This window comes from Nomascus leucogenys, chromosome 16 (genome assembly GCF_006542625.1).
Source record: "Nomascus leucogenys isolate Asia chromosome 16, Asia_NLE_v1, whole genome shotgun sequence".
Classification (NCBI taxonomy): Eukaryota; Metazoa; Chordata; class Mammalia; order Primates; family Hylobatidae; genus Nomascus; species Nomascus leucogenys.
This window is the reverse complement of record NC_044396.1, coordinates 11,026,034-11,050,062: the sequence shown is the minus strand read 5'-3', so window position 1 is coordinate 11,050,062 and position 24,029 is coordinate 11,026,034. Positions and strand designations below refer to the sequence as shown.

General features: G+C 38.3%; 1 protein-coding gene and 1 long non-coding RNA gene across 2 annotated transcripts in view; one reads left to right on the top strand and one right to left on the bottom strand.

The window, feature by feature from the left end:
- Positions 1 to 24,029, bottom strand: part of LOC115830693 — a 518,787-nt gene that overhangs the window by 79,379 nt on the left and 415,379 nt on the right. The window lies entirely within an intron of this gene.
- The window catches only part of CPQ (carboxypeptidase Q), a 531,872-nt gene that overhangs the window by 401,551 nt on the left and 106,292 nt on the right, over positions 1 to 24,029 (top strand). The window contains exon 6 of the mRNA XM_003268337.3: positions 15,180 to 15,271. Within this exon, the coding sequence (XP_003268385.1) occupies positions 15,180 to 15,271 (92 nt within the window). The remainder of the gene's footprint in view (positions 1 to 15,179; positions 15,272 to 24,029) is intronic.

The window sequence follows — 24,029 nt, the reverse complement described above, 5'->3', positions numbered from 1 at the left end:
ACCAGAGCTGTTCCTGTTCGGCCATCTTGGCTCCCTCCTCTCTCAGCAAACTCTTTGGGGGCTGAGAATAGAGCAGTGCTCAAGAAGGTGAGTTTTTGTTCAAAACTGACTTCAAAAATGGATTAGTTGCCAGGCGCAGTGGCTCACACCTGTAATCCCAGCACTTTGGGAGGCCAAAGTGGGCGGATCACATGAGGTCAGGAGTTCAAGACCAGCCTGGCCAACATGGCAAAACCCCGTCTCTACTAAAAATATAAAACTAGCTGGGCATGGTGACAAATGCCTGTAATCTCTGGAAGCAGAGTCATGAGAATCACTTGAACCCAGGAGTCGGAGGTTGCAGTGTGCTGAGATTGCACCACTGTACTCCAACCTGGGTGACAGAGGGAGACTCCATCTCAAAAAAAAAAAAAAAGGATTAGTACCACCCCAAATGTACTATGGTCTGAAAACCTATTCTTAAATGTGACCAATAATTAAAAATTACATTAATTACTGGTTAAAAACAATAAAGGATTAATCATTTAATTGAGTATAGATAACTTCATAACTAATTTTATACACAAGGAAAATCTTTGAAAATGTAGATAACATCTTCTCCACCATAATCATAAAAAGGAGCATGTTAACAGAAATAGCTTAATGATGGTTCCTGCATTATATTTAAAAAAAAACTTTTGCTTCATATTTGCTGTTTGGTATTGAAAAGGGATCCCAGAAATTTTCTCATCTCAGTTGCTTGTTGGAGATGCATTACTTTTTCATAATACATGATTCAGGTACAAACAGTTGTTTTTCCTCACACAGCTTGATCTTCACAAAAAATAAAATTTAAAAAACCATTTTGGTAAATGTAAATTTGTAAAAGGAGGTTTTGGTACTTGTACTTGATTTACCATTATTTTCTTTAAAATTGTACTGTTGTTTAACTTCTCACCAGTTGATGTTTTTGTAAGGTAGAACTCTTAACAAAAGTGTGATTCAGAGTTCAAATCTATTATTAGCCAGGCTTCTCAATTTCTTCTTGCACATTAAAACACTATAAATAATGATAGCGAAAAAGAAATAGCATGTTTTAAAATGCCAACTAGATCAGGCTGGTGATTCCTACATGATACTAGCATTATCTTAGACATGTATTGATAAAAGAGCCCTACTATCAGGCAATTTAAATTTAAAAAAAATCAGATATTTTAACTCTTGTCAGGCATCGGATATAAACTTAACAATTATCTCAATCAAGGTAAAATAGACTATAGATTGTGTGTGCATGTGTGTTGAAAATGAACAGAATATAGTATAGAAAAATAGATATAATATGACACATAAAAAAGAAGATAAGATTTTAAAGTTCTACATTAAGCAAAAGTAACTTTTCTCAGGCATTGCTGGTAGGAATATAAATTGGTAACCTTTCTTTAGGGCATTGGTGGCATGTGTCAAGAGCCTTAAGAATGTTTATACTGTTTAAACTCAGTTCTATATTTCTATTTTTAAGAACTTGTCCCAAGAATAAAATCCTTAAATGCCCAATAATAAGGGAGTAGCTAAAATAAGTGAAGAAACATTTTTGAAGATTATTGATTATAATAAGGACCATATGTGCCCTGATTTTAAGTGGAAAGGGCAGTAGAAAACTACTATCGTTTACATACATTTATAATTTTTGTACGTACATATTTGTATACATACATTTGTTTACAAAAAAAGTAAAGAAGTATAACAATATTCTTACAAGTTGTTTTGGTTTCTAGTTTTTTGTTTCTCTCAATTTTAAATTTTAAAAAAGATATGTTGCTATATATTGTATTTATATTCAGAAAAATTATCAAACTAATTTTTAAAATAAAATAATTAAAGATAGCTCCCAGAGTTTAAAATGTAAATACCTATCATTTAATTCAGTTAGCTGATGGAAAATTTTGGTGACCATTAGATATTTATTTAATGACTTAGTCAACAAGAGTTGTTGATGTATTAAATTTTGACTAGACCCAGCTGTGCTACAAAAGTAGGTAATGTAATGGCAACTAAAGCAAATGTCAAAGCTGAAGTACATTTAATTATCCTGGCTACTGGGGTGTTTTAACCTGTGTTTCTTGTGCTTTGGTCTCACAAAAATAGCATCTTTTACCACCTTTCTAAACTGAGTAGGCAATGCATGCTCTAGATTAAATGAAAAGGTGGTCCCTTTTATTTATATTTATACAAATATATTCATTCAGTCAATCAAATAAACATTTATTCAGCAATTGTTAAATGTCAGGTATTGGGCCAGATTATGAAAAAGGGAAATGAGTATCAGAAAATTAATGGTCTAGTGGGAAGATCAACATTTAAGGGTGGTTGAAAATGAAAATAGAGTTATGTATGTAGTTCTAGAGGAACATTGAGAAAGGGGCAGCCAACTCTGCCTTTGAGTTAAGGGAGCCTTCCCAGAGAAAGTATTATAGAGATAGGCTTTGTTCAATGAATAGGAGTTTCATAGATGGAAAAGGTGAAGAGGTATTCTAGATAGGAAGAAGAGCATATACAAAATGTCAAAACTCTGAGATAACATGGCCTGTTCAGGGACTGGTAGGAAATATGGTATAGCTAGACCTTAGGATGAGAAGCAGAAGCAGATCATGATGGCAGACAGGAAGCAAGACTAGATTGCAGCTCCCATTCGGATGGACAGAACAGTGTGTAGAGACTTGCACTGTAAACTTTTACTCAAGAATGACTGCAGGAATACATTAGGAAAGCCAAGAGAACCCATAGACCCTCTGCAGGAAGCAGATTACTCCTGCAGGACCTGGGAGACACCCCAAATACTGTGAGACACCCCAAAAAACTGTAGAAGTGGGAAAGGGAGATCATCTGTCCTGAACATATATCCCCACTGGAGAGGGAACCTGAAGTTCTAGAGTACAGGAGAAGATTCTGACCTTACATGCAGCTGAGTCAATGTAGAGGGCCGAGCAAAATATAGGGCTAGAGGAGGCAGCAGGAAAGTCCTTGTGGGCTCGCTGGCTCCCCTAGCAAGCCACTTCTGCCTCACCTCACAGGGGTCCTTGAGGAGGGCTTCTAGAGGCACTGGGAAAAGGCCACAGGGAGAAGGAAACCTCCAGCTGAACTCTGTAATAATTTGAGCTGATCAAAAAGTCTCCTGGCCAGAACTAGGGGGAGGACATGAATCCGGTGTGCAGACTCCACAGGCAGGGGAAGAAGGAAAGCCCTGCTTACTTTGGCAGCTGAGAGGCAAGTAGCCTGTGACAAGTTCTCAGCCCTGCTCACCCACTGCCTGGAAACAGACTTGGTGCTATTGGGAGGGGCACAGTGAGAGTGAGATCAGCCTTTGGGTTGCCTGGGAGCTGGATGAGGCCTGTGACTGCCTGCTTTCCCCTACTTCCCTGACAACCTGCATTACACAGCAGAGGGAGCCATAATCCTCCTAGGAACATAACTCCATTGACCTAGAAACTTCAACCCCATCCTCCACAGCAGCCATAGCAAGACCTGCCCAAGAAGAGTCTGACATGCCTAGCCCTGCCCCCACCTGGTGATCCTTCCCTACATACCCTGGTGGCTGAAAACAAAGGGCATATACTCTTGGCAGTTCTAGGGCCCCACCCGCCACCTGTTCCTCCCCATATTACCACAGATCATGCCCTCTTGAATGTGCCACCTCCCAGCAGCCGGATAACCAGCACAAAAATAGTGCACTAATCAATCAAAGCTAAGGTATCCTCACAGAGTCCATTTCACCTCCTTGCCACCTCCACCAGAGCAAGTGCTAATATCCATGGCTGAGAGACCCATAGACAGTTCATCACAGGACTCTGTGTAGATGACCCCAGTACCAGCCCGGAGCCTGCTAGACTTGCTGAGAGGCTAGATCCAGAAGAAAGATAACAATCATGACAGCTCAGCTCTTAGGAAGCCACATCCCTAGGAAAAGGGGGAGAGTACTACATCAAGGAAACACCCCATGAGACAAAAGAAACTGAACACAGCCTTCAGCCTTAGACCTTCCCTCTGACAGAGCTGACCCAAATGAGAAGGAACCAGAAAACCAACTCTGGTAATATGACAAAACAGGGTTCTTTAGCACCCCCCAAAAAAATCACACTAGCTCACCAACACTGGATCCAAACCAAGAAGAAATCCCTGTTCTACCTGAAAAAGAATTCAGAAGGTTAGTTATTAAGCTAATCAGGGAGGCACCAGAGAGAAACAAAGCCCAATGTAAGGAAAAACAAAAAAAAAGATACAAGAAGTGAAGGGAGAAATATTCAGTGAAATAGAGAGCATAAATAAAAAACAGTCAAAACTTCAGGAAACAATGCACACACTTATAGAAATGCAAAATGCTCTGGAAAGTCTCAGCAATAGAATTGAACAAGCAAAAGAAAGAACTTCAGAGCTTGAAGATAAAGTTTTCACATTAACCAAAGACAAAGAAAAAAGAATAAGAAAAATATAAACAAAGCCTCCAAGAAGTCTGGGATTATGTTAAACTACAAAACCTAAGAATAATTGGCATTGCTGAGGAAGAAGAGAAATCTAAAAGTTTGGAAAATATATTTAGAGGAATAATTGAGGAAAACTTCCCCAGCCTTGGTAGAGAACTAGTCATCCAAATACAAGAAACTCAAAGAACGCTGGGAAATTCATCACAAAAAGATCACCACCTAGGCACATTGTCCTCAGGTTATCTAAAGTTAAGATGAAGGAAAGAATCTTAACAGCTGTGAGGCAAAAACACCAGGTAGACTATAAAGGAAAACCTATCAGATTAACAGCAGATTTCTGAGCAGAAACCCTGCAAGCTAGAAGGGATTGGGGCCCTATCTTCAGCCCCCTCAAAACATTTTATCAGCCAAGAATTTTGTACCCGGCGAAATTAAGCTTCATAAATGAAGGAAAGATACAGCCTTTTTCAGACAAACAAATGCTGAGAGAATTTGCCACTACCAAGCCACCACTACAAGAAATGCTAAAAGGAGCTCTGAATCTTGAGACAAACCCTGGAAACACATCAAAACAGAACCTCCTTAAAGCATAAATCACATAGGACCTATAAAACAAAAATACAATTTAAAAACAAAAAGCAAAAAACCAAGGTATACAGGCAACAAATAGCACGATGAATGGAATGGTACCTCACACCTCAATACTAATGATGAATGTAAATGGCCTAAATGCTCCACTTAAAAGATACAGAATTGCAGAATGGATGAGAATTCACCAACCAACTATCTGCTGCCTTCAGAGACACACCTAACACTTAAGTGCTTAAGGTAAAGGGATAGAAAAAGAGATTCCATGCAAATGGACACCAAAGTGAGCAGGAGTAGCTATTCTTATATCAGACAAAACAAACTTTAAGGCAATAGCAGTTAAAAAAGACAGAGGGTCATTATATAATGATAAAAGGCCTTGTCCAACAGGAAAATACTACAATTCTAAATATATACGCACCTAACACTGGAGCTCCCAAATTTATAAAACAATTAGTAATTGACCTGAGAAGTAAGATAGACAGCACCACAATAATAGTGGGGGACTTCAGTACTCTACTGACAGCACTAGACAGTTCATCAAGATGGAAAGTCAACAAAGAAACAATGGATTTAAACTATACCCTGGAATAAATAGACTTAACAGATATTTACAGAACATTCTACCCAAGAACTGCAGAATATACATTCTATTCATCAGCACATGGAACTTTCTCCAAGATGGACCATATGATAGGCCACAAAATGAGTCTTGATAAATTCAAGAAAATTGAAATTATATCAAGTACTCTCTCAGACCACAGTGGAATAAGACTGGAAATCAACTCCAAAAGGAACCTTCAAAACCAGGCAAATACATGGAAATTAAATAAACTGCTCCTGAATGATCATTGGGTCAAAATTGAAATCAAGATGAAAATTTAAAAATTCTTTGAACTAAATGACAATAGTGACATAACCTATCAAAACCTCTGGGATACAACAAAGGTGGTGCTAAGAGGAAAGTTCATAGCATTAAACGCCTACATCGAAAAGTCTGAAAGAGCACAAATTGACATTCTAAGGTCACATCTCAAGGAACTAGAGAAACAAAAACAAACCAAACCCAAACCCAGCAGAAGAAAGGAAATAACTAAGATCAGAGCATAACTAAATGAAATTGAAGCAAGAAAATACAAAAGATAAATGAAACAAAAAGCTGGTTTTTTGGAAAGATAAATAAAATTGATAGACCATTAGCAAGATTAAACAAGGAAAGAAGAGAGAAAAGCGACATAAGCTCAATTAGAAATGAAAGGGGAGATATTACAACTGACACCACAGAAATACAAAGGGTCATTCAAGGGTACTATGAACACCTTTATGTGCATAAACTAGAAAACCTAGAGGAGATGGATACATTCCTGAAAATATACAACCTTCCTAGCTTAGATCGGAAATAATTAGATATTCTGAACAGACCAAAAACAAGCAGCAAGATTGAAATGATAATAAAAAAATTACCAACAAAAAAAGCCCAAGACCACATGGATTCACCCAGAATTCTACCAGACATTCAAATAAGAATTGGTACCAATTCTATTGACTGTATTCCACAAGATAGAGAAAGAGGGAACAGTCCCTAAATCATTCTATAAAGCCAGTACCACCCTAATAGCAAAACCAGGAAAGGACATAACCAAAAAAGAAAACTAAAGACCAATATCCCTGGTGAATATAGGTGCTAAAATCCTTAACAAAATACTGGCTAACCAAATCCAACAACGTATCAAAAAGATAATCCACCATGATCAAGTGGGTTTCATACCAGGGACGCAGGAATGGTTTAACATACACAAGTCAATAAATGTGATACACCACATAAGCAGAATCAAAAACAAAAATTACATGATCATCTCAATAGATGCAGAAAAAGCATTCCACAAAATCTAGCTTCCCTTTATGATTAAAACTCTCAGCAAAATCAGCATATAAGGGACATACCTCAATGTAATGAAAGCCATTTATGACAAACCCACAGCCAACATAATACGGAATGGGGAAAAGTTGAAAGCATTCCCTATGAGAACTGGGACAAGACAAGGATGCCACTCTCACCATTCCTCTTCAACATAGAACTGGAAGTCCTAGCCAGAGCAGTCAGACAAGAGAAAGAAATAAAGGGCATCCAAACTGGGACTGTCACTGTCTGCTGATGATATGATTGTTTGCCTAGAAAACCCTAAAGACTCCTCCAGAAAGCTCCTAGAACTGATACAAGAATTCAGAAAAATTTCCGGCTACAAAATTAATGTACAGAAATCAGTAGGTTTTCTATACACCAAAAGCGACCAAGCTGAGAATCAAAAACTCAACCCCTTTTAAAATAGCTGCAAAAAGATAATATAATAAAATACTTAGGAATATACCTAACCAAGGATGTGAAAGACCTCTACAAGGATACAAAACACTGCTGAAAGAGATCATAGACAACACAAACAAATAGAAACACATCCCATGCTCATGGGTAGGTAGAATCAATATTGTGAAAATGACCATACTGCCAAAAGCACTCTACAAATTCAGTGCAATTCCTATCAAAATACCACCATCATTCTTCACAGAATTTAAAAGCAAACAAACAAACAAAACCGGTCCTAAAATTCATACAGAACCAAAAAGAGAGCCCACATAGCTAAAGCGAGACTAAGCAGGAAGAACAAATCTGGAGGTGTCACATTACGTGATTACAAACCATACTATAAGGCCATAGTCACCAAAACAGCATGGTACTGGCATGTAAATAGGCACATAGACCAATGGAACAGAATAGAGAACCCAGAAATAAACCCAAATACTTACAGCCAACTGATCTTCGACAAAGCAAACAAAAACGTAAAGTTGGGAAAGGACACCCTATTCAACAAATGGTGCTGGGATAATTGGCAAGCCACATGTAGGAGAATGAAACTGGATCCTCATCTCTCAACTTATACAAAAATCAACTCAAGATGGATCAAGGATTTAAACCTAAGACCTGAAACTATAAAAATTCTAGAAGATAACATTGGAAAAACCCCTCTAGACATTGGCTTAGGCAAGGATTTCATGATCAACAACCCAAAAGCAAATGCAATAAAAGCAAAGATAAATACTGGGATTTAATTAAACTTAAGAGCTTTTGCATGGCAAAAGGAACAGTCAGCAGAGTTAACAGACAACCCAGAGTGGGAGAAAATCTTCAAAATCTATACATCTGACAAAGGACTAATATCCAGAATCTACAGTCAACTCAAACAAATCAGCAAGAAAATAACAAACAATCCCATCAAAAAGTGGACTAAGGACATGAATAGACAATTCTCAAAAGAAGATATACAAATGGCCAACAAACATATGAAAAAATGCTCAACATCACTAATGATCAGGGAAAATGCAAATCAAAACCACAATGTGATACTACCTTACTCCTGCAAGAATGGCCATAATCAAAAAATCAAAAAATAATTGATGTTGGCAGGGATGCAGTGAATAGGGATCACTTCTACACTGCTGGTGGGAATGTAAACTAGTACAACCACTATGGAAAACAGTGGGGAGATTCCTTAAAGAACTAAAAGTAGAACTACCATTTGATCCAGCAGTCCCACTACTGGGTATCTACCCAGTGGAAAAGAAGTCATTAAATGAAAAAGATACTTGCACACACATGTTTATAGCAGCACAATTTGCAATTCCAAAAATGTATATATATTGTATGTATATATATACACAATATATATACTGTATATATATACTATTATATATATACAGCATATATATATAGAACCTGTAGTGTATATATATACACTATATATAGAGAGAAACTGTAGTGTATATATATACACTATATATATATATATGTACACACTATATAAATGTATATTACTCAACCGTAAAAAGGAATGAATTAATGGCATTCACAATGACCTGGATGAGATTGGAGACTATTATTCTAAGTGAAGTAATTCAGGAATGGAAAAACAAACATTGTATGTTCTCACTCCTATGTGGGAGCCAAGCTATGAGGATGCAAAGGCATGAGAAAGACACAGTGGACTTTGGGGACTCAGATGGAAAGGGTGGGAAGTTGTTGAGGGATAAAAGACCACAAATTGGCTGCAGTGTATATTGCTCAGGTGATGGGTGCACCAAAATCTCACAGATCACCACCAAAGAACTTACTCATGTAACCAAACACCACCTGTACCCCAATAACCTATGGAAATAAAAAAATAAAAAATATAATAAGCAGAAGCAGAGGATGAGAGTGGAAAACTGGGCTAGGCCAGAAATGGCCTTTATACACTTGGAGTCATAATGTTTCTGCTTCACCAATGATTAATAGTGATTTTCCTGGCTAATAGAATCTTAATCATTATAATGAGGTAGGACTGTTGCCTTTGAATTATGGAAATTATAGCTGTTAAGACCTGTTCCACAAACACAGGTTATACATACTATCACATCTCTTTAATTTTCTTTACAGTTAATCACCCAAGTCTCCACAGGGCTTATTAGCAGGAAGTCTATTATCTCCTCTTGAGATCCCTCCCACTGCCCCTGAATTGTCCATGAATCCTGACTTTACTCAGGCCAAATGGGTCAGTCCTCCTGCAGAAGCCCATAGCTTGATCTGTCTGTGACTGCTGCCCTCTCTGGTGTCTGCTATATGGCACCATTTGCGCATCCATGTCACAGGGTACCCATTTTGGATGACAAGGTTACAACTCTCTTTGTTTACATTTCCATCCTCAGCCATTGTTCCCTAAATCGTAACCACTGTGCCAGGCTGGCTGGTCTGGAGGCGCTTCTGGAGTTGGCCTCATGCTAGTCTGAAATTAGTCCTTCTCCTAGAATCTGAGTCCATTTTGTTGAGCCCAGATCAACAGCCCAGATTCCTCCCTTCTTAAGGATCACTTTATTTCCATGGCTTCCAGGACCTTCCCTGCTCTGGGACCTTAGTCAGTGTCACCCTGACCCAATAGGTCTCTCATCCCTGGCCTCCGCTTCAAGGAAATGGGGATGAAGACACTAGGGCTTCCTTCAGAAGGCCCTGGGCTCCTGTTCCACACAGATTCTCCTTCTGCCAAGTGTGCAGATTGTTTCTTGGGGTGGCTCAAAAGGTAGCAGTTTGCAAGACGGAGTTTAAAAAACATTTTTTTGCCCTGCCCTAATGCTCCCCCAAAATGCCTAATTGCTTTATATTTACATAACTAAGAAAGACACCAAGGGATTCTTCCAAGAACAAAGATCTTCTTCAAGGTGATCTTCTGTTCTGCCTTTAAAGAGAAGTAGTTGCAGTTTACTTCACTAAAATAATTAATTTTTGTCCTATTTTATCAGTGATAATGTGCTCATAAATTATATGACAGATTATGTAATTTGCCCATAGCAGAAAGAGGTCTCAGCCCCCAAACCCATGCATTTAACCACTCTGCTTTACTACGTCTTGTCATTCAATTCACACGCTACCATGTCATTATTTACTTTTATATCTCAGATACTGTACGCTTATTAGTTAAGTTTATTGCAGGAATATAAATCTCTTTAAGTGTAGGCACTCTCTTCTGAGCTGTTGCTGAAAGAGAGTGGGACAACAGGTGTATTTGTGAACTAGTAGAAAATGAGTATATTTACTGCAGAAGGAAGTTGTGTTTTCTCTGCAAAGTTAGATCACAGAAGGGAGAATGATACTTATCTATAGTTCTGGAGGGTTGAAACCGAATAGTAAATGAGTGTTAGGGTCAATACATATTGTTAACAAAGTGTTCTATAAGTTTCATGATTTAGGAAAGCTGTCTACAAGGCTGGATTAATCTTTTTCTGCTGAGAGCCAAGTTTGCTTTGCTCTGCCCCTCTCTTTGTGCAAGTGTAAGACAGTCAACTGACCTTTCAAATTATCAGCTTAATGATAGTTCTCTCTCAGAATTCTTTAAATTTAAGAATAATGAAAAAAAAAGTCCAAAGAGATCTTTTTCATCATTTCTCTTCTCCCTATTATTATTACTGTCCTCAGTAAAATGAAAATGAAATGCATGTATATCCTATTTCATAAATCAAAACCAAGTTCTGACACATTATTGGTAGTTTATGTTGCTTTAGAGGAAAACCATGATGGCTATAAACTGTTGCATTATCTGGAAATCATACTGTAGATTCCAGGAGGTCAAGGCATCTCTGGCAACTTCTATATATTTATAGGAGAACTGATTGCCTCTCCTCTAACAAAACCTCAATGAGACCTGACTCCTAGCCAGCTAAGACTCGGCAGGGTCCTCCCTGCCTCTTCCAATTCTAGGACTTTCCTTCATGTGCTTGCCTTGGACTGGAGCTGCATGCTACCAAGCCAGCGCCAGAATGGGGGCCAGGCTTACAGCAGAGCTTCCACTTACCTCAAATCTGCCACAGAATTAATTCCCTACATTTGACCTCATATCACTTTGTTTTGTTGCTATCATTGTTATTGCTTTATTATTGTTGTTGTTGTTGCTTTCCTGTATATATTTAAGACTTGTGGCTTTTAAAACTAGTTTGGATTTAAGATACACAATAAATTCTATCATTTGAAAATGATAAATATAGATGTCCTTATATCAATTGTCTTCAAATTTCAAATATATTTAGCCTTTTGACTTTATCAAAAAACTAAACATTCTGACTGACCCTCATTTTAAAAGGGAAGAACTTGTTTCTATTTATTTATATTTGTATATGCTCTATATTGGGATGAGGGAGCTTTTAGTACTGAAAGAAGTTATGTGTTTTCCTACAGGTTAGATGAAATCTGTGTTTTCCCTTGGCTGGTTTATGCATGCTGTATAAACAAAGGTGTTCTGGGGCTCCTAAGGAAGCTGTCTGAGGACCATGCGTCTCTCCTAGTTATCCCACTTGCTCTCCCTGGTGACTGTTGGCACTGACCAGAAAGGTCTAGAGTGATGGAGAGAGAAGCTAATAAACAATTCTAGAAAACCTACTATGTGCCAGGGACTATGTTTGATATACATTTGCTTTGTTTCACTTAACTTTTATAACAATCCCATCAGGCAATTCCATTTTCCTTATTATATAGATGAAGAGATTAGGTATTATAATTAATCTCATCTCACAGAGCCAGAAGCGGCAGAGCCAGGAGTAAAACACAGCTCATTCAGACTCCACAGCCAATGCCTTTCTGTACCCCACACTGTCCATCATGGATTTGGGTAGCCTGGGGACCTGAACTCCCCACTAGGTTTAAGGTCTAATTCTTGAATGAAGCCTCACGCATTTCTCTTAGGTTCAGGTACAGTCAGATTGTCAGAGTAGAAAGAGACTTTGGAATCAATATTTGCTAGCCCACTGGCTTCCTAACTTCTTCCTAAGGCCTTCACTCTGTGAAGTAGGTGCTAGGGTTCCCTGCTAATGTGTGCTAAGCTTCTCAAGGGCTTGAGCAGGCTTGTTAGTCTTTTTAGGGCCAGCTATGCATCAACTATGCTGTTGTTGTGTTGAGGCCTTAGCATTCCTCACTTCAAATCAATTACTTCTTTATTACCTTAATACATCACTGGCCATGTGGCTGATTTGGAATGTAAAGGAGACTAACCCTGTAGGATAATAACTTTCACTTGGCACACAAAATCTATACGGATATTCAAAGCATTTGCTTTTAAAAAACGAACATTCTATAGCGTGCTGCCTGTTTATTCTTATTTAGAGAATTTTGTCATTTTAATAATTGGGTAATATTTTACTGGTAGGTGCAGAGATATGTAAAAAGAAAGTGTATTTTTTCCTTTTCTTGTGGATTTAAAAAATGTTTAGAATTTTTATTTGCAGCCTGTAAACAATAATAGTACTTTATCCTTTCTTATTTTTACCTATGTTACAAGCAAGTGATTTCATTTAAATTGACTTTAAGCACATTTCTTTGAAAGAAACCAAAGATTGTTATCTTTAGCAATCCTGATTAGATTTATTCCTCAGACAACAGTTTATTAAGTTTGTGCTGTGAATGTGGGCAGCTGGTTTGACTCAGTGGAGCAAGCAGTAGGCGCTCTAGAATTCTTGTTCTCCAAGTACTCAAAGGCCTTTGGAAGAATTTCCTGTCTGGGCATTTAGATGTTCCTTCTACTCTGTGAGGTGAAAGTGTGTTATGTGGTTTTATTGTTCACTTATTGAATGCCAATTACATGCCAGCCCCAGGGTTGTCTTACATGTGTTATCACATCTCATTTAATTTGAAAAAGGGTTATGGCATAGGCACATAATATTATATTCATCTTTCAGATAAAGAGGCATAAGTTCAGGTAGATAAATTTCCCAGTAGTTACTCAGCTAGTGCCTAATGATAGCAGGATTCACCAGATCTGTCTGCCTTTTTCAAATGTAACACCTTGCCAGGGAATGAGCTAGCAGAAGACTTTTAGAAGATGAGACTGGAGAAGTGGCTTCAAATTTCATTCTAATCAAGACACTAAGCTTTGCATTTATTTATTCCTTCATTATCATTTATTGGGCACCTAATGTGTGTCAAACAATCTAGGAATTGGCGACATTACAATGAATAAAAAGCATAGATCCCTGTCTTCCAGAAGCTTACTTCTGGTTATTGGAGGTTTTGAGCTAAGAAATGACATGATCTGGCTTAGGTTGTACAAAGATCCTCCTGGCTACAGTGTGAAGCATCACCTGAAGAGAGGTGAGGGCTTCAGCAGCAAGCCCAGTTAGGAGGCCACTGCAGCAATCCAGACAACAGAGGGTGGGGCTCGGACCACAGTAGTGGCCAAGATGAGAATTTGGATTCTATATGGACTTAGATGGAAACACCAATGGGATTGCTGAGGAACTGAAAGTAGAAATTGCTTGTCCATGTTTTAACTGCAACTATGGTCAGCCTGCATCCTAAACCTATGCTTTGTAAATTGTGTTAACATGCTAAAGTATAAAGTGACTTCACAACTATATTCAATTTCATGAAAAACTGTAGCGCCTCCTTTTCAGCTCCTTAGGCTTAGGAAAGGAGAGTGCCTCTTGGAGACTGGAAGAGGCAGGAGAGAGCTCTGTGTCCCAGGAGCATTTGTCATCCAGGCTGAAGCTAGCCAGCTGGCTCCTTCAAGAGCCACACACCTGGGTGTCAGCACATATGTGGTTATACTTGAGATATGTGGTGTGTCCATCTCAGAGCCACTCAAAGTCCATTTTAACCCTTCCCTATGGCTCCCCATGAGGAGGTGGGAAAACGAATCCTTTTAATAAGATTTAAGCACAGCTTCACATTTTTCTGCCTTTGTTATTTCTCAGAAATGCCATTATCAGTCTGAATCAGAACAGATATTAATTCTTGGTCACAAAGTAGCACTTTTAGCACACTCTCACCATTTTTTTAGTTTCAGAAACAGAGTTTCCTTGTAGGTAACTTTCACTGAGCAGACATTGTCAGCTAAAAATGGTTCTGGATCCACTTCGTCTGCCATAAACTTTAATAAGTCCAGGATACAAATGTGTGTATCACAAGTCAATAAAATTGCCACCAAGCTGTTTGTGCAGTAATAAGGTCAATAAATATCATCCTCATTCAATTAATTTTCATTGACCTTAAGGAAATGACCTTCTATTTCCAAGTAGGAGAAGAAATTGGCCACGGAGAAGCATAACTGTTGCATCTGCTTTTCAGTTATTACATTACTGAAGATAGCATGGGCATCTAGCTATGCTTGTATATTTAGACTAAAAAGTAATCTCCTACACGGCTTATCCTGAAGTAGACCCAAATGATTTAATTTCAATTAAGATCATCGAAAGACCCCACAATCTGCTTGGGGTCATCCTAACTGCATCTTCCAGATATGATCTAATATCTCGCTGATCTTGGCCATCCATTGGGTTCTGCTGGGCAGGATATCAAGTTAAGGATGTGATGAGAGGCTCTCACTTTCTGGCCTGCAAACTGCATTTGTCACAACCCCTTTCTCCATTAACCTGGCCTGGAGATGAGCCCTGAAGTTGCTCCTTTGCTGTGCTGGCCATACCCTGAAGGAGACAACCACACCAGTGAGAGTTGAGTGCCTCTGATTTCCTCCTTCCTCCACAAGGCAGATGAGGGACCCTGCCATTTTTTTTATAAAATTCAAAATCAACTAAAGTATCACTTTTTTTATTTGATTATTTTCCCAGGGCTGCGTCCAAAGAGGACTCTGCGGCTGGTGCTCTGGACTGCAGAAGAACAAGGTGGAGTTGGTGCCTTCCAGTATTATCAGTTACACAAGGTAAAAACCCAGCCATGGACTGCTAAGCATTTGTACATGTAATATACAGAAATCCCTCTTATTGTCCATTTAAGACTTCAATAATACTTTCTGGTCAACTGGCCCTAGGAAACACCATTGTATGAGCCTTCTCCCTCCAGCCCTGTGAATGAGAATGCACTGGTAAACCGATGATGCTGTGGTGTAGAGCTGAGGGCTTTTCTTCTTCTACACCACAGTCTGAGGCCAAAGAAAAATTCCAATTGCCATGCTGCCATTTTTTAAAAGTCTCCCTAGTTCTGCTGTATTCATGTATGTCAGAGAAGTAGTTATAGGCAAACATTCCCTCTCCCCACCAAGCCTATCCCCATACTTCAATGCCCGCCATATTCCCAGAAGCCTTGGCATTTGAGAGCCAGGTTCCGAGTCATTGAGTCTGCCAAGAGCATTGCCATGATGGTGGTGGAAATGGCAGCAGCCACAGGCCTCTGTCCCGGGAATGTGGAGGACAGCTTGGTTTGACACCAGCTGTCATTACACAAGTGTGAAGCTTGAAGCAGGAAGGTTATTGTGGATGGTCATGATTAGAAATACAAGACCACATGGAAGAGAGGGGATGGGGAGATTAATATCAAGAGAAAACTTTGAGACAGCAAAATATACAAGCTCAGAAATTCTCTAGATCAAGTCAAATGTTAGTTCAAAGAGTAACTCCAAAATCAATGAGCACATGCTGGCAAGCAGTGATGGTTGCCCAGAGAGGAGCATCTGGTCTGCTGCTGCTGCTGGATGGTTTCCCCTGAATGTCCAGATTAGAAGAAGCAGATCTTGCAAGCTTAAATTATCCAAATCAGAGAAGGGTTTCTTTTGTGAATTGTGTGTATGTTATTTTTGACCTTTTTTTTCCCCAAAGTCAGTCTCTATTACCCTATTTCAGTCAGTTAGAGTATAATGAGTTCAAAGTCATGAATTTGGTCACTGAATACAATTACTTACTGTACAAAGGACAACTTATGACCTATGCCCTACTCTTTCACCACTTTAGTTCTTTTGGCCTCAGGTGATCCTGGGGATAACATAATTCCAGACAAGTGTCCTTTGGTTGGTAGGTCAGTAACATCATTTTCTATGTGTTGTGGTAGACCACAACATCATATAAGGGTTGTTCTAGATTCAGCAACATTCAATTAATATTTTCTGAACGTGTACTGTGTTCCATACACTATGTTATGCATTAATGTTAGCATCAAAAAGATCTACCCTGACCTTACAAAGCCTACATTCTAAAGGACACTGACCATTAACTTAAATTATAAGGTGTTAAGTCTTTCTGGGAAAGAAATTACATCTAAGCTGAGACCTGAAGACTGAGTGGAAGTAAGCTAAGGAAAATGGAGAGGGAGGGAGGAGGTGGGTACTGCACCTTGGCAGAGGGACCTGTGTGTGCAAAGGCAGGAGATGAGACAGAGCAAAGCACACTGGAGAAATGGAAAGGAATTCAGAGTGGCTGCTGCGTAGAATGCAAGATGCACAGTGGTAGGAGGGTGGAACAGAGAGGTAAGGAAGAGCCTGAACAAGAAGAACATATGAATCATGTTTAGAAGTGCGGACTTTATCTTCAAGGCAAGAAAGTAACTTATTTTTAAGAAGAAGCTTTAAAATTCTATACATATTGTACTTTATAAAAAAAAAACAGAATAGTTAAAAGAACTGTTCTTTTTTTTTTCTTTTTTCTTTTTTTTTTTTTTTGAGACAGAGTCTCGCTCTGTTGCCCAGGCTGGAGTAGAATGGTGTGATCTTGGCTCACTGCAACCTCTGCCTCTTGGGTTCAAGCAATTCTCCTGCCTCAGCCTCCCAAGTAGCTGGGACTCCAGGCGTCTGCCACCATGCCTGGCTAATTTTTTGTATTTTTAGTGGAGATGGGGTTTCACCGTGTTAGCCAGGACGGTCTCCATCTCCTGACCTTGTGATCCGCCCTCCTCAGCCTCCCAAAGTGCTGGGATTACAGGTGTGAGCCACCGCACCCTCTTTTATTCTCAATAATACACTCTACTCCAAGAAAAAAATTGGATTTAAATTGCAATTGATCTGGCTAAAAATTTTATCATCAGTGAAATTCCTAGAATGTGAAAAAAGAAGGTTTATTTCTCTGTAATGTGAGTTTCACTGTAGCCTATCAAAGCACATGGATGAAATCGGAAATGCCTAAAATTCTGAGGTTGGCAGAAATACACACACTCAAAGGACATGCAATCACATAAACAGAACTAGTTTATCTTGACAGCATCCAGGCTGCCTCCATACAAATGTAGCTTCATGTTGGTGGCTAGTCTGCATTGCATTTTCAGAGATAGAAGAAATTCCAGAAAGGGAAGACATTGGCAATTTGTTTTACAGTAACTCTTTACCTCACCTTTAAAAAGATATTGTGCATGCTTTGCATGATACAGCCAATTTCAAAGGACTTATTCTGAATTCTTATGATTAGCATGTTGATATTGACATCACTAAGATTAGAATCATTTCAAAGGTGGCTGAGTTTAACTTAAAAGTTAATATAATAAGCAAGTCACAAACCACAAGGGTAAATTAGATTGTCTTTAGACTTCTCTGTGGCATTATTGAATGCCAGCAGATAGTCCAACAATATCCAGTTCACTCCAGTCACAACAGAGAGATCATCTGTTCCAAATAAGCTTATGCTAACTGCTGAAACAAATAATCGGTCAAATTTCAATGACCTAACATAACCCAGAAATATATTCCTTGTTCACTTAACATCCAATCTACAGTAGGGCTCTGCTTTATACAGGTATTCAGGGATCCAAGCTGACATACCCTTTAACAACATGGCTTTAATATGCCTTTGAGTATTGACATCCAGCTGGCAGGCAGGGGGATAGTAGGAGGTTTTTATGGGACAGTTCTGGAAGTGGCTGACATCATTTCTACTCACACTGCATTGGCAAGAACTAGTCATGTAGTCCAACTGCGTGAGAGGCTAGGGCATACAGGCACTGGCTGAGCAGCCACTTCCCAACAACAGCTCTATACTGTAGGCTGGGAGCATTCTATAGCTATATTCTCTATCTTTGGCAGAAAGCTGACCCACTCTAGGGTCTTCCTTTCACTTTGTTCTGGCTTTCCAAACACTTTAGCTACACAAGAGGCCAACTGCCCTGAGGTCTTTACCTCCCATGGTGCTCAAAGTTGAGATCAGCTCTATGAACTGCCTAAAAGTACTCATCTTCACCACTACCAGGATGCCTTTATCTAGCAACACACAAAAAGAAAAGAAAAGGAATCACAGTCTTTGGCCAGAAAGACCTTACATTTTACTTCAAAAATAACTTTAAACGCACACATAAGAAAGTTAGTATAACAAACCATATATAATGAAGTCTTAAATAATGTACTAAAAGTATTTTATTTTTATGGAGGATGCTATCATTGACAAAGTGCCAAATGGTGTAAAGGCTGAACAGAGTAAATGGAAAGGATTTAGAAAAGGGAGAAATCACTATGGCATGTTAGTCGTGAGGAAGGAGGCAACACCTAATCCTTGCAGAGCAAGTGGATTTCAGCCAGTGATCAAGAGGGCAGAGAAGGGACAGCTGCTCCCCTTCAGACGGATGATAATGGAGTCTCCAGGTCTGCCTTTGGCATTGGTGTGGGTGATACCAAATAAGAACAGAACTTTTATGGGGGGAGGTGGGGCGATCTATTTTAGTGATTGTAGAAATAAAAGGTGTGAACTTTTTAAATGACTCTGCTAACATTTTTATGATACAGTTATGGTTATTAGTGATCTATGTCAGGAATCAGAAAATTATGGCTGGTGGACCAAATCCAGCCTGCCACTTGTTTATGTACAGACTTCAAGCTAAGAAGTTTTTTCATATGTTTAGCTGATTATGCTACAGAGATTGTATGTGGCCCACAGAACTTAAAATATTAACTATCTGGGTCTTTACAGGAAAAGTTTACCTATTTCTGGTCTATAATGATAAAAGTCATAAAATATCATCACATTATTTGTATACGATAATCTCTTTATCGTTTGTATGACCTAAAATATAATTTTGTAAATTTTGTTTGGAGCCTAATATTGTCCAATGTAAGTATATTGTAGGAAGATATTATTGTAATGATAAAAGCTTGCATGCACAATCTTTTTTTTTTTTTTGCATTCTTATCTGGCAGTCTTTAATAATAGAGTTGGCTAAACCTACATGGCACTAGCTATGGAGAAAAACAATATGTAGATTATTCTTCTTTTTGTTTTTCTGAATGTAACATTCTTTCTTTCTCCTCACAAAGTCTTTTCAACAGCAAAAGTTCTACAAAGGCTATTTTAATAATAAATCAGTTTGTGGAATAATGAATTATTAATATTCATTATCCTTTCCTTAGTAAATATATCTTTGTTTACACTGTACTCTAATATATGCAGAAAATATAAAATAGTTATTTTAAATTATGTTGTAAAGTGTATTGCTGAACTAATTTTCAAAATTATATTTGGATTAAAAGCTACTTTTACTTCATAATTATGCTTTCTTATGACATATCAGCTCAATTATTATAAGTGCTAGAATTTACTATATTTACTAAACAATTTATTAAATTATAAAGTATGTGAGGCTATTTGTAGCTTGTGTATACATTTTGAAATTCATATGCAACTTTATTATAATGTCTAAAACACTTCAGGGAAACAAACTTTTGCTCAAAAATGGTCTATAAGCATTTTAGTAGCAGTTACTAAGTAAATAACTCAAACAGGAAGTGTTGAATATTTCACTGCAGTACTATTCACTAGAATAGAAATCATTCCTGAGATCCATTCAGCATGCCTCTAACAGTTCATAGCGGAAAGTCCCATAAAAGATTTCTCTTCTTAAGAAAATGCAAGTTCACATGTTCTTAAGAAAATGCAAGTTCACATGTTTCAATAAGTTGTTAAATTTTCTCTCCTCGTTTTAAAGTCCTTTTCACCATGTCTTTGATTGTCTTGATATTAGCACATAAGCTTGAGAATTACTTATATGGACAGTATATTGTTTGTGCTTTATTTAGAAGCTTCTTTTAGAAGCAACTCATTTTTCTTGCTGTTTTATTGAAGTTTAATTAGCGTTTGGTAAATGCACATATCTTAAGTACACGCAAAATAAATTTGGAAAATGTATACCCCTATGTAATCATCCCCCAGATCAAGGTATAGAGCATTCCTATTACCCTAGTAAGTTTCCTTATATCCCCTTCAAATCAACCTCTGACTCTACCAAAGACAACTACTATGCTCCTTTGTAACTCCAGATTGGTTATGTCTGTTCTTAAACTTCATATAAATGGAACCACACAGTACATAATCCTGAGTCTAACGTCTTTCACTAAACAGTATGGTTTTGCAGTTTATCCATGTTGTTGCATTAACAGTAGTTTGTCCCTTTCTATTTTTTTTTTTTTTTTTTTGAGATGGAGTCTTGCTCTGTCCCCCAGGCTGGAATGCAGTGGCATGATCTCAGCTCACTGCAACCTCCACCTCCCGGGTTCAAGAGATTCTCCTGCCTCAGCTTCTCGAGTAGCTGAGACTACAGGTGTGTGCCACCACACCCGGCTAATTTTTGTATTTTTAGTACAGACAGGGTTTCACCATGTTGGTCAACATGGTCTCAGTCTCTTGACCTCGTGATCCACCTGCCACAGCCTCCCAAAGTGCTGGGATTACAGGTGTGAGCCACCATGCCCAGCCATCCCTTTCTATTACTGGTTAGTTTTCTATTGTGTGAATATACCACAGTCTCTTTATTCTCCAGGACGAATGAAGCAAGAATATTCTGTTGATGGACATGTGAGTTGTTTCCAGTTTTAGCGATTATAAATGAAGTTAGCATGAACATTTATGTACAAATCTCTGGGTGGACGTATGCATTTATTTTCTTTTCTAGGAGATAATTGCTGGGTCATATGATAGATGATGTTTAACCTTACCAGAAACTGCTAAAGAGGTGACAAGTTGTACCATTTTACATTTCCACCAACAACATGTGGGAGTCCTAGTTGCTCCCCATCTTTCCCAGTATGTGGTATCATTAGCCTTTTTATTTTTAGCCATTCTTACAGGTGTTATGTGTTTATATTTTTCAAAGTACAGTTCTGAAGAGTTACAAGAAAAGTCCTGACTCCACTCCTAATGGCCACTATTCTTTTGCCCTCCCTGCTTCTTCTTGCCTTAAGACTTTTTGTTTGTTTGTTTTGTTTTCTTTTGTTTTTGAGACAGAGTCTGGCTCTGTCACCCAGGCTGGAGTGCAGTGGCACAATCTCCGCTCACTGCAACCTCCGCCTCCCGGGTTCATGCCATTCTCCTGCCTCAGCCTCCCGAGTAGCTGGGACTACAAGCGCCTGCCACCACACCCGGCTAATTTTTTGTATTTTTAGTAGAGATGGGGTTTCACTGTGTTAGCCAGGATGGTCTCGATCTCCTGACCTCATGATCCACCCACCTCGGCCTCCCAAAGTGCTGGGATTACAGGCGTGAGCCACCGTGCCCGGCCGCCTTAAGACTGTCTTCATTCCGGTGTTCTGCTTTATGATTTCAGGGAGACCAAAGGCCTTTTTACCCTGCATGAGGTTTGTGGGGCTGTTCATGGTTGGAGGGACCTTATTTCAATTTAGAGAAACATCTTGGCAAGAGGAGGACATAGAAATGCTGTCCTGCTCATAACCACAGCCGACTCCCTAAGAACACATGGGAGCTGTTGAAACTCAACTGGAGCCCAAAGGGGAGGACGATACTCTTAAAGGGCATGAGGAGGAAGATTTCTCTTTTATGCCCAGAAAAGAGGTTATTCTAGGGAGAGGGGAAAAGTCCAGAAAATGCCTTTATGTTATTCTTTATTGATAAATTATATTTTTTAAAAATATGAACTCTATTGGTTAAATTCAGCTGGCATTCACTTAAAAGGAAACTTTACCACATAGAGAAGCATATTATTGCACTCTAGTGAATAAGAGTTTCTTTATAGGAGTGGAATTTGACTTTGAAATTTGAAAATATAGACGAGTTTATTGAATTTTCAAATCAGTGAATAAAGTGAGGGTTGTCCAGGTACCATTTGCCTAATCTGCTCTTCATGGGAATAATGTTGCTTTCTTCTCTTCTCTTCTCTTCTCTTCTCTTCTCTTCTCTTCTCTTCTCTTCTCTTCTCTTCTCTTTCTTCTTTTCTCTTCTCTTAGAAGGAGAACAGGATGTCATTTCTCATGTCCTGAAATGGACAAAGGAGAAAAAACATACCTAGCTTCAACTGGATTTCTGGCATTTGTTAATCTTTTCCATTTTAAGGAAAAATATGATGTGGCATAATTATAATGAGTAAGGTAATCTGGCCTTGAGAAAGCCTCATTACACAAGGTAATCAAATAAAATAGATTGATATGTCTTATTCTGGCATGAAAAATATTTTAACCTTTTCCTGATTTATTGCACAAACTTCTGGCAATTGAATTACAGGGATAATGAACACTGTTGTGTTCTGGTAGTCATTAATAAGGGCAATATTTTAAATAGGCTTTATTAAATGAGGGATGGGATGTGTAGTCATTCCAAATACACAAATTTATCTGAACTCTAGCCAACTCTAAAACTGAAAAAGCAAAATTGAATATTTTGTCAGAACTTCCTGTTTTGTCATACTGAGGAACAAAAAATCCTCTTTATGTATAGAAATACACAAAAGTGTTAGCTTCTTGTAGCAGTGAAGTTCTTGCCAGCTTCCCAACCTGCATTAGGTTTCATGTTTCACTCTAAAATAAAAGAATATGTTAGAAATGCTTTTGAGACTTCTTCGTGCTATCTGGGCAAATGTGTTTCTTTGGCATTTTTATTTTACCAACTCTATTTCCTCTATATGATGCTAATTTAGATAGAGTGACACTGCTAGAGTAAGGGTATTGTACTCATGTTGAGCTCTGGTTATACAAATAATAGAGCTGACGTACTCATTCAGCATAATTGTGTCTGGACTATGTCTCCAGCACAGCTTTTCTTATATCTTTAATGTTCCGTGCAGTATAGATGTACTAATCAGAGGTTATTGTCTCAATCATTACTGCTGGGCCTTTATGCATCCTGTGTTTTTCTTTCAGTGCCTAGATATTGCATTAGTCTGTCAAGCACATCACAAAATTGGTTTAAATTTCATTTGTCTCAGTGTGTTCTTGGTCTGGAGCCCTTGTAGTTCCTATATTCACATGATTTATACTGCACACCTGGGAGCTCTTAAGGGTCTTATTAGTAGAATTTGTGGATTTTATTTTTGTAAAAAAAGGAAAGGATTGTCTTTTGAATTTGCTTTCTCTTATGTAGTATTCCATTATGACTAGGGGAGTTCTGAATCTTATGTACATATGGTAATTATATATCGATGTATGCCAGTCTAGGCAGAGCTATCAAAATATCCCCTTTGATACTAGGAGAATCATATACCATCATGGGAATAAACATGAGTAGGTTTCAACTCATCTCTTTATTGCTCTTTAGAAGGGATCCTTCTTAACTGGCTTTTATTATATTTTTCTATATAAGAGAAAATAGTTTACGGTAAAAAGATGATGACAACTAGAATGGAATTTTTTCATGTTTCTGGGAGAGCAAGACCTTGCCTACCATTCTGAGGTAATTTTTTTTAACTTAATGCCTTATGGTTTCAGATTATAGTGAAGTTTGACTTGAGTGTTGGTTTTAGCCCAATACCTCTAAAGAAAAGAAAAATATCCC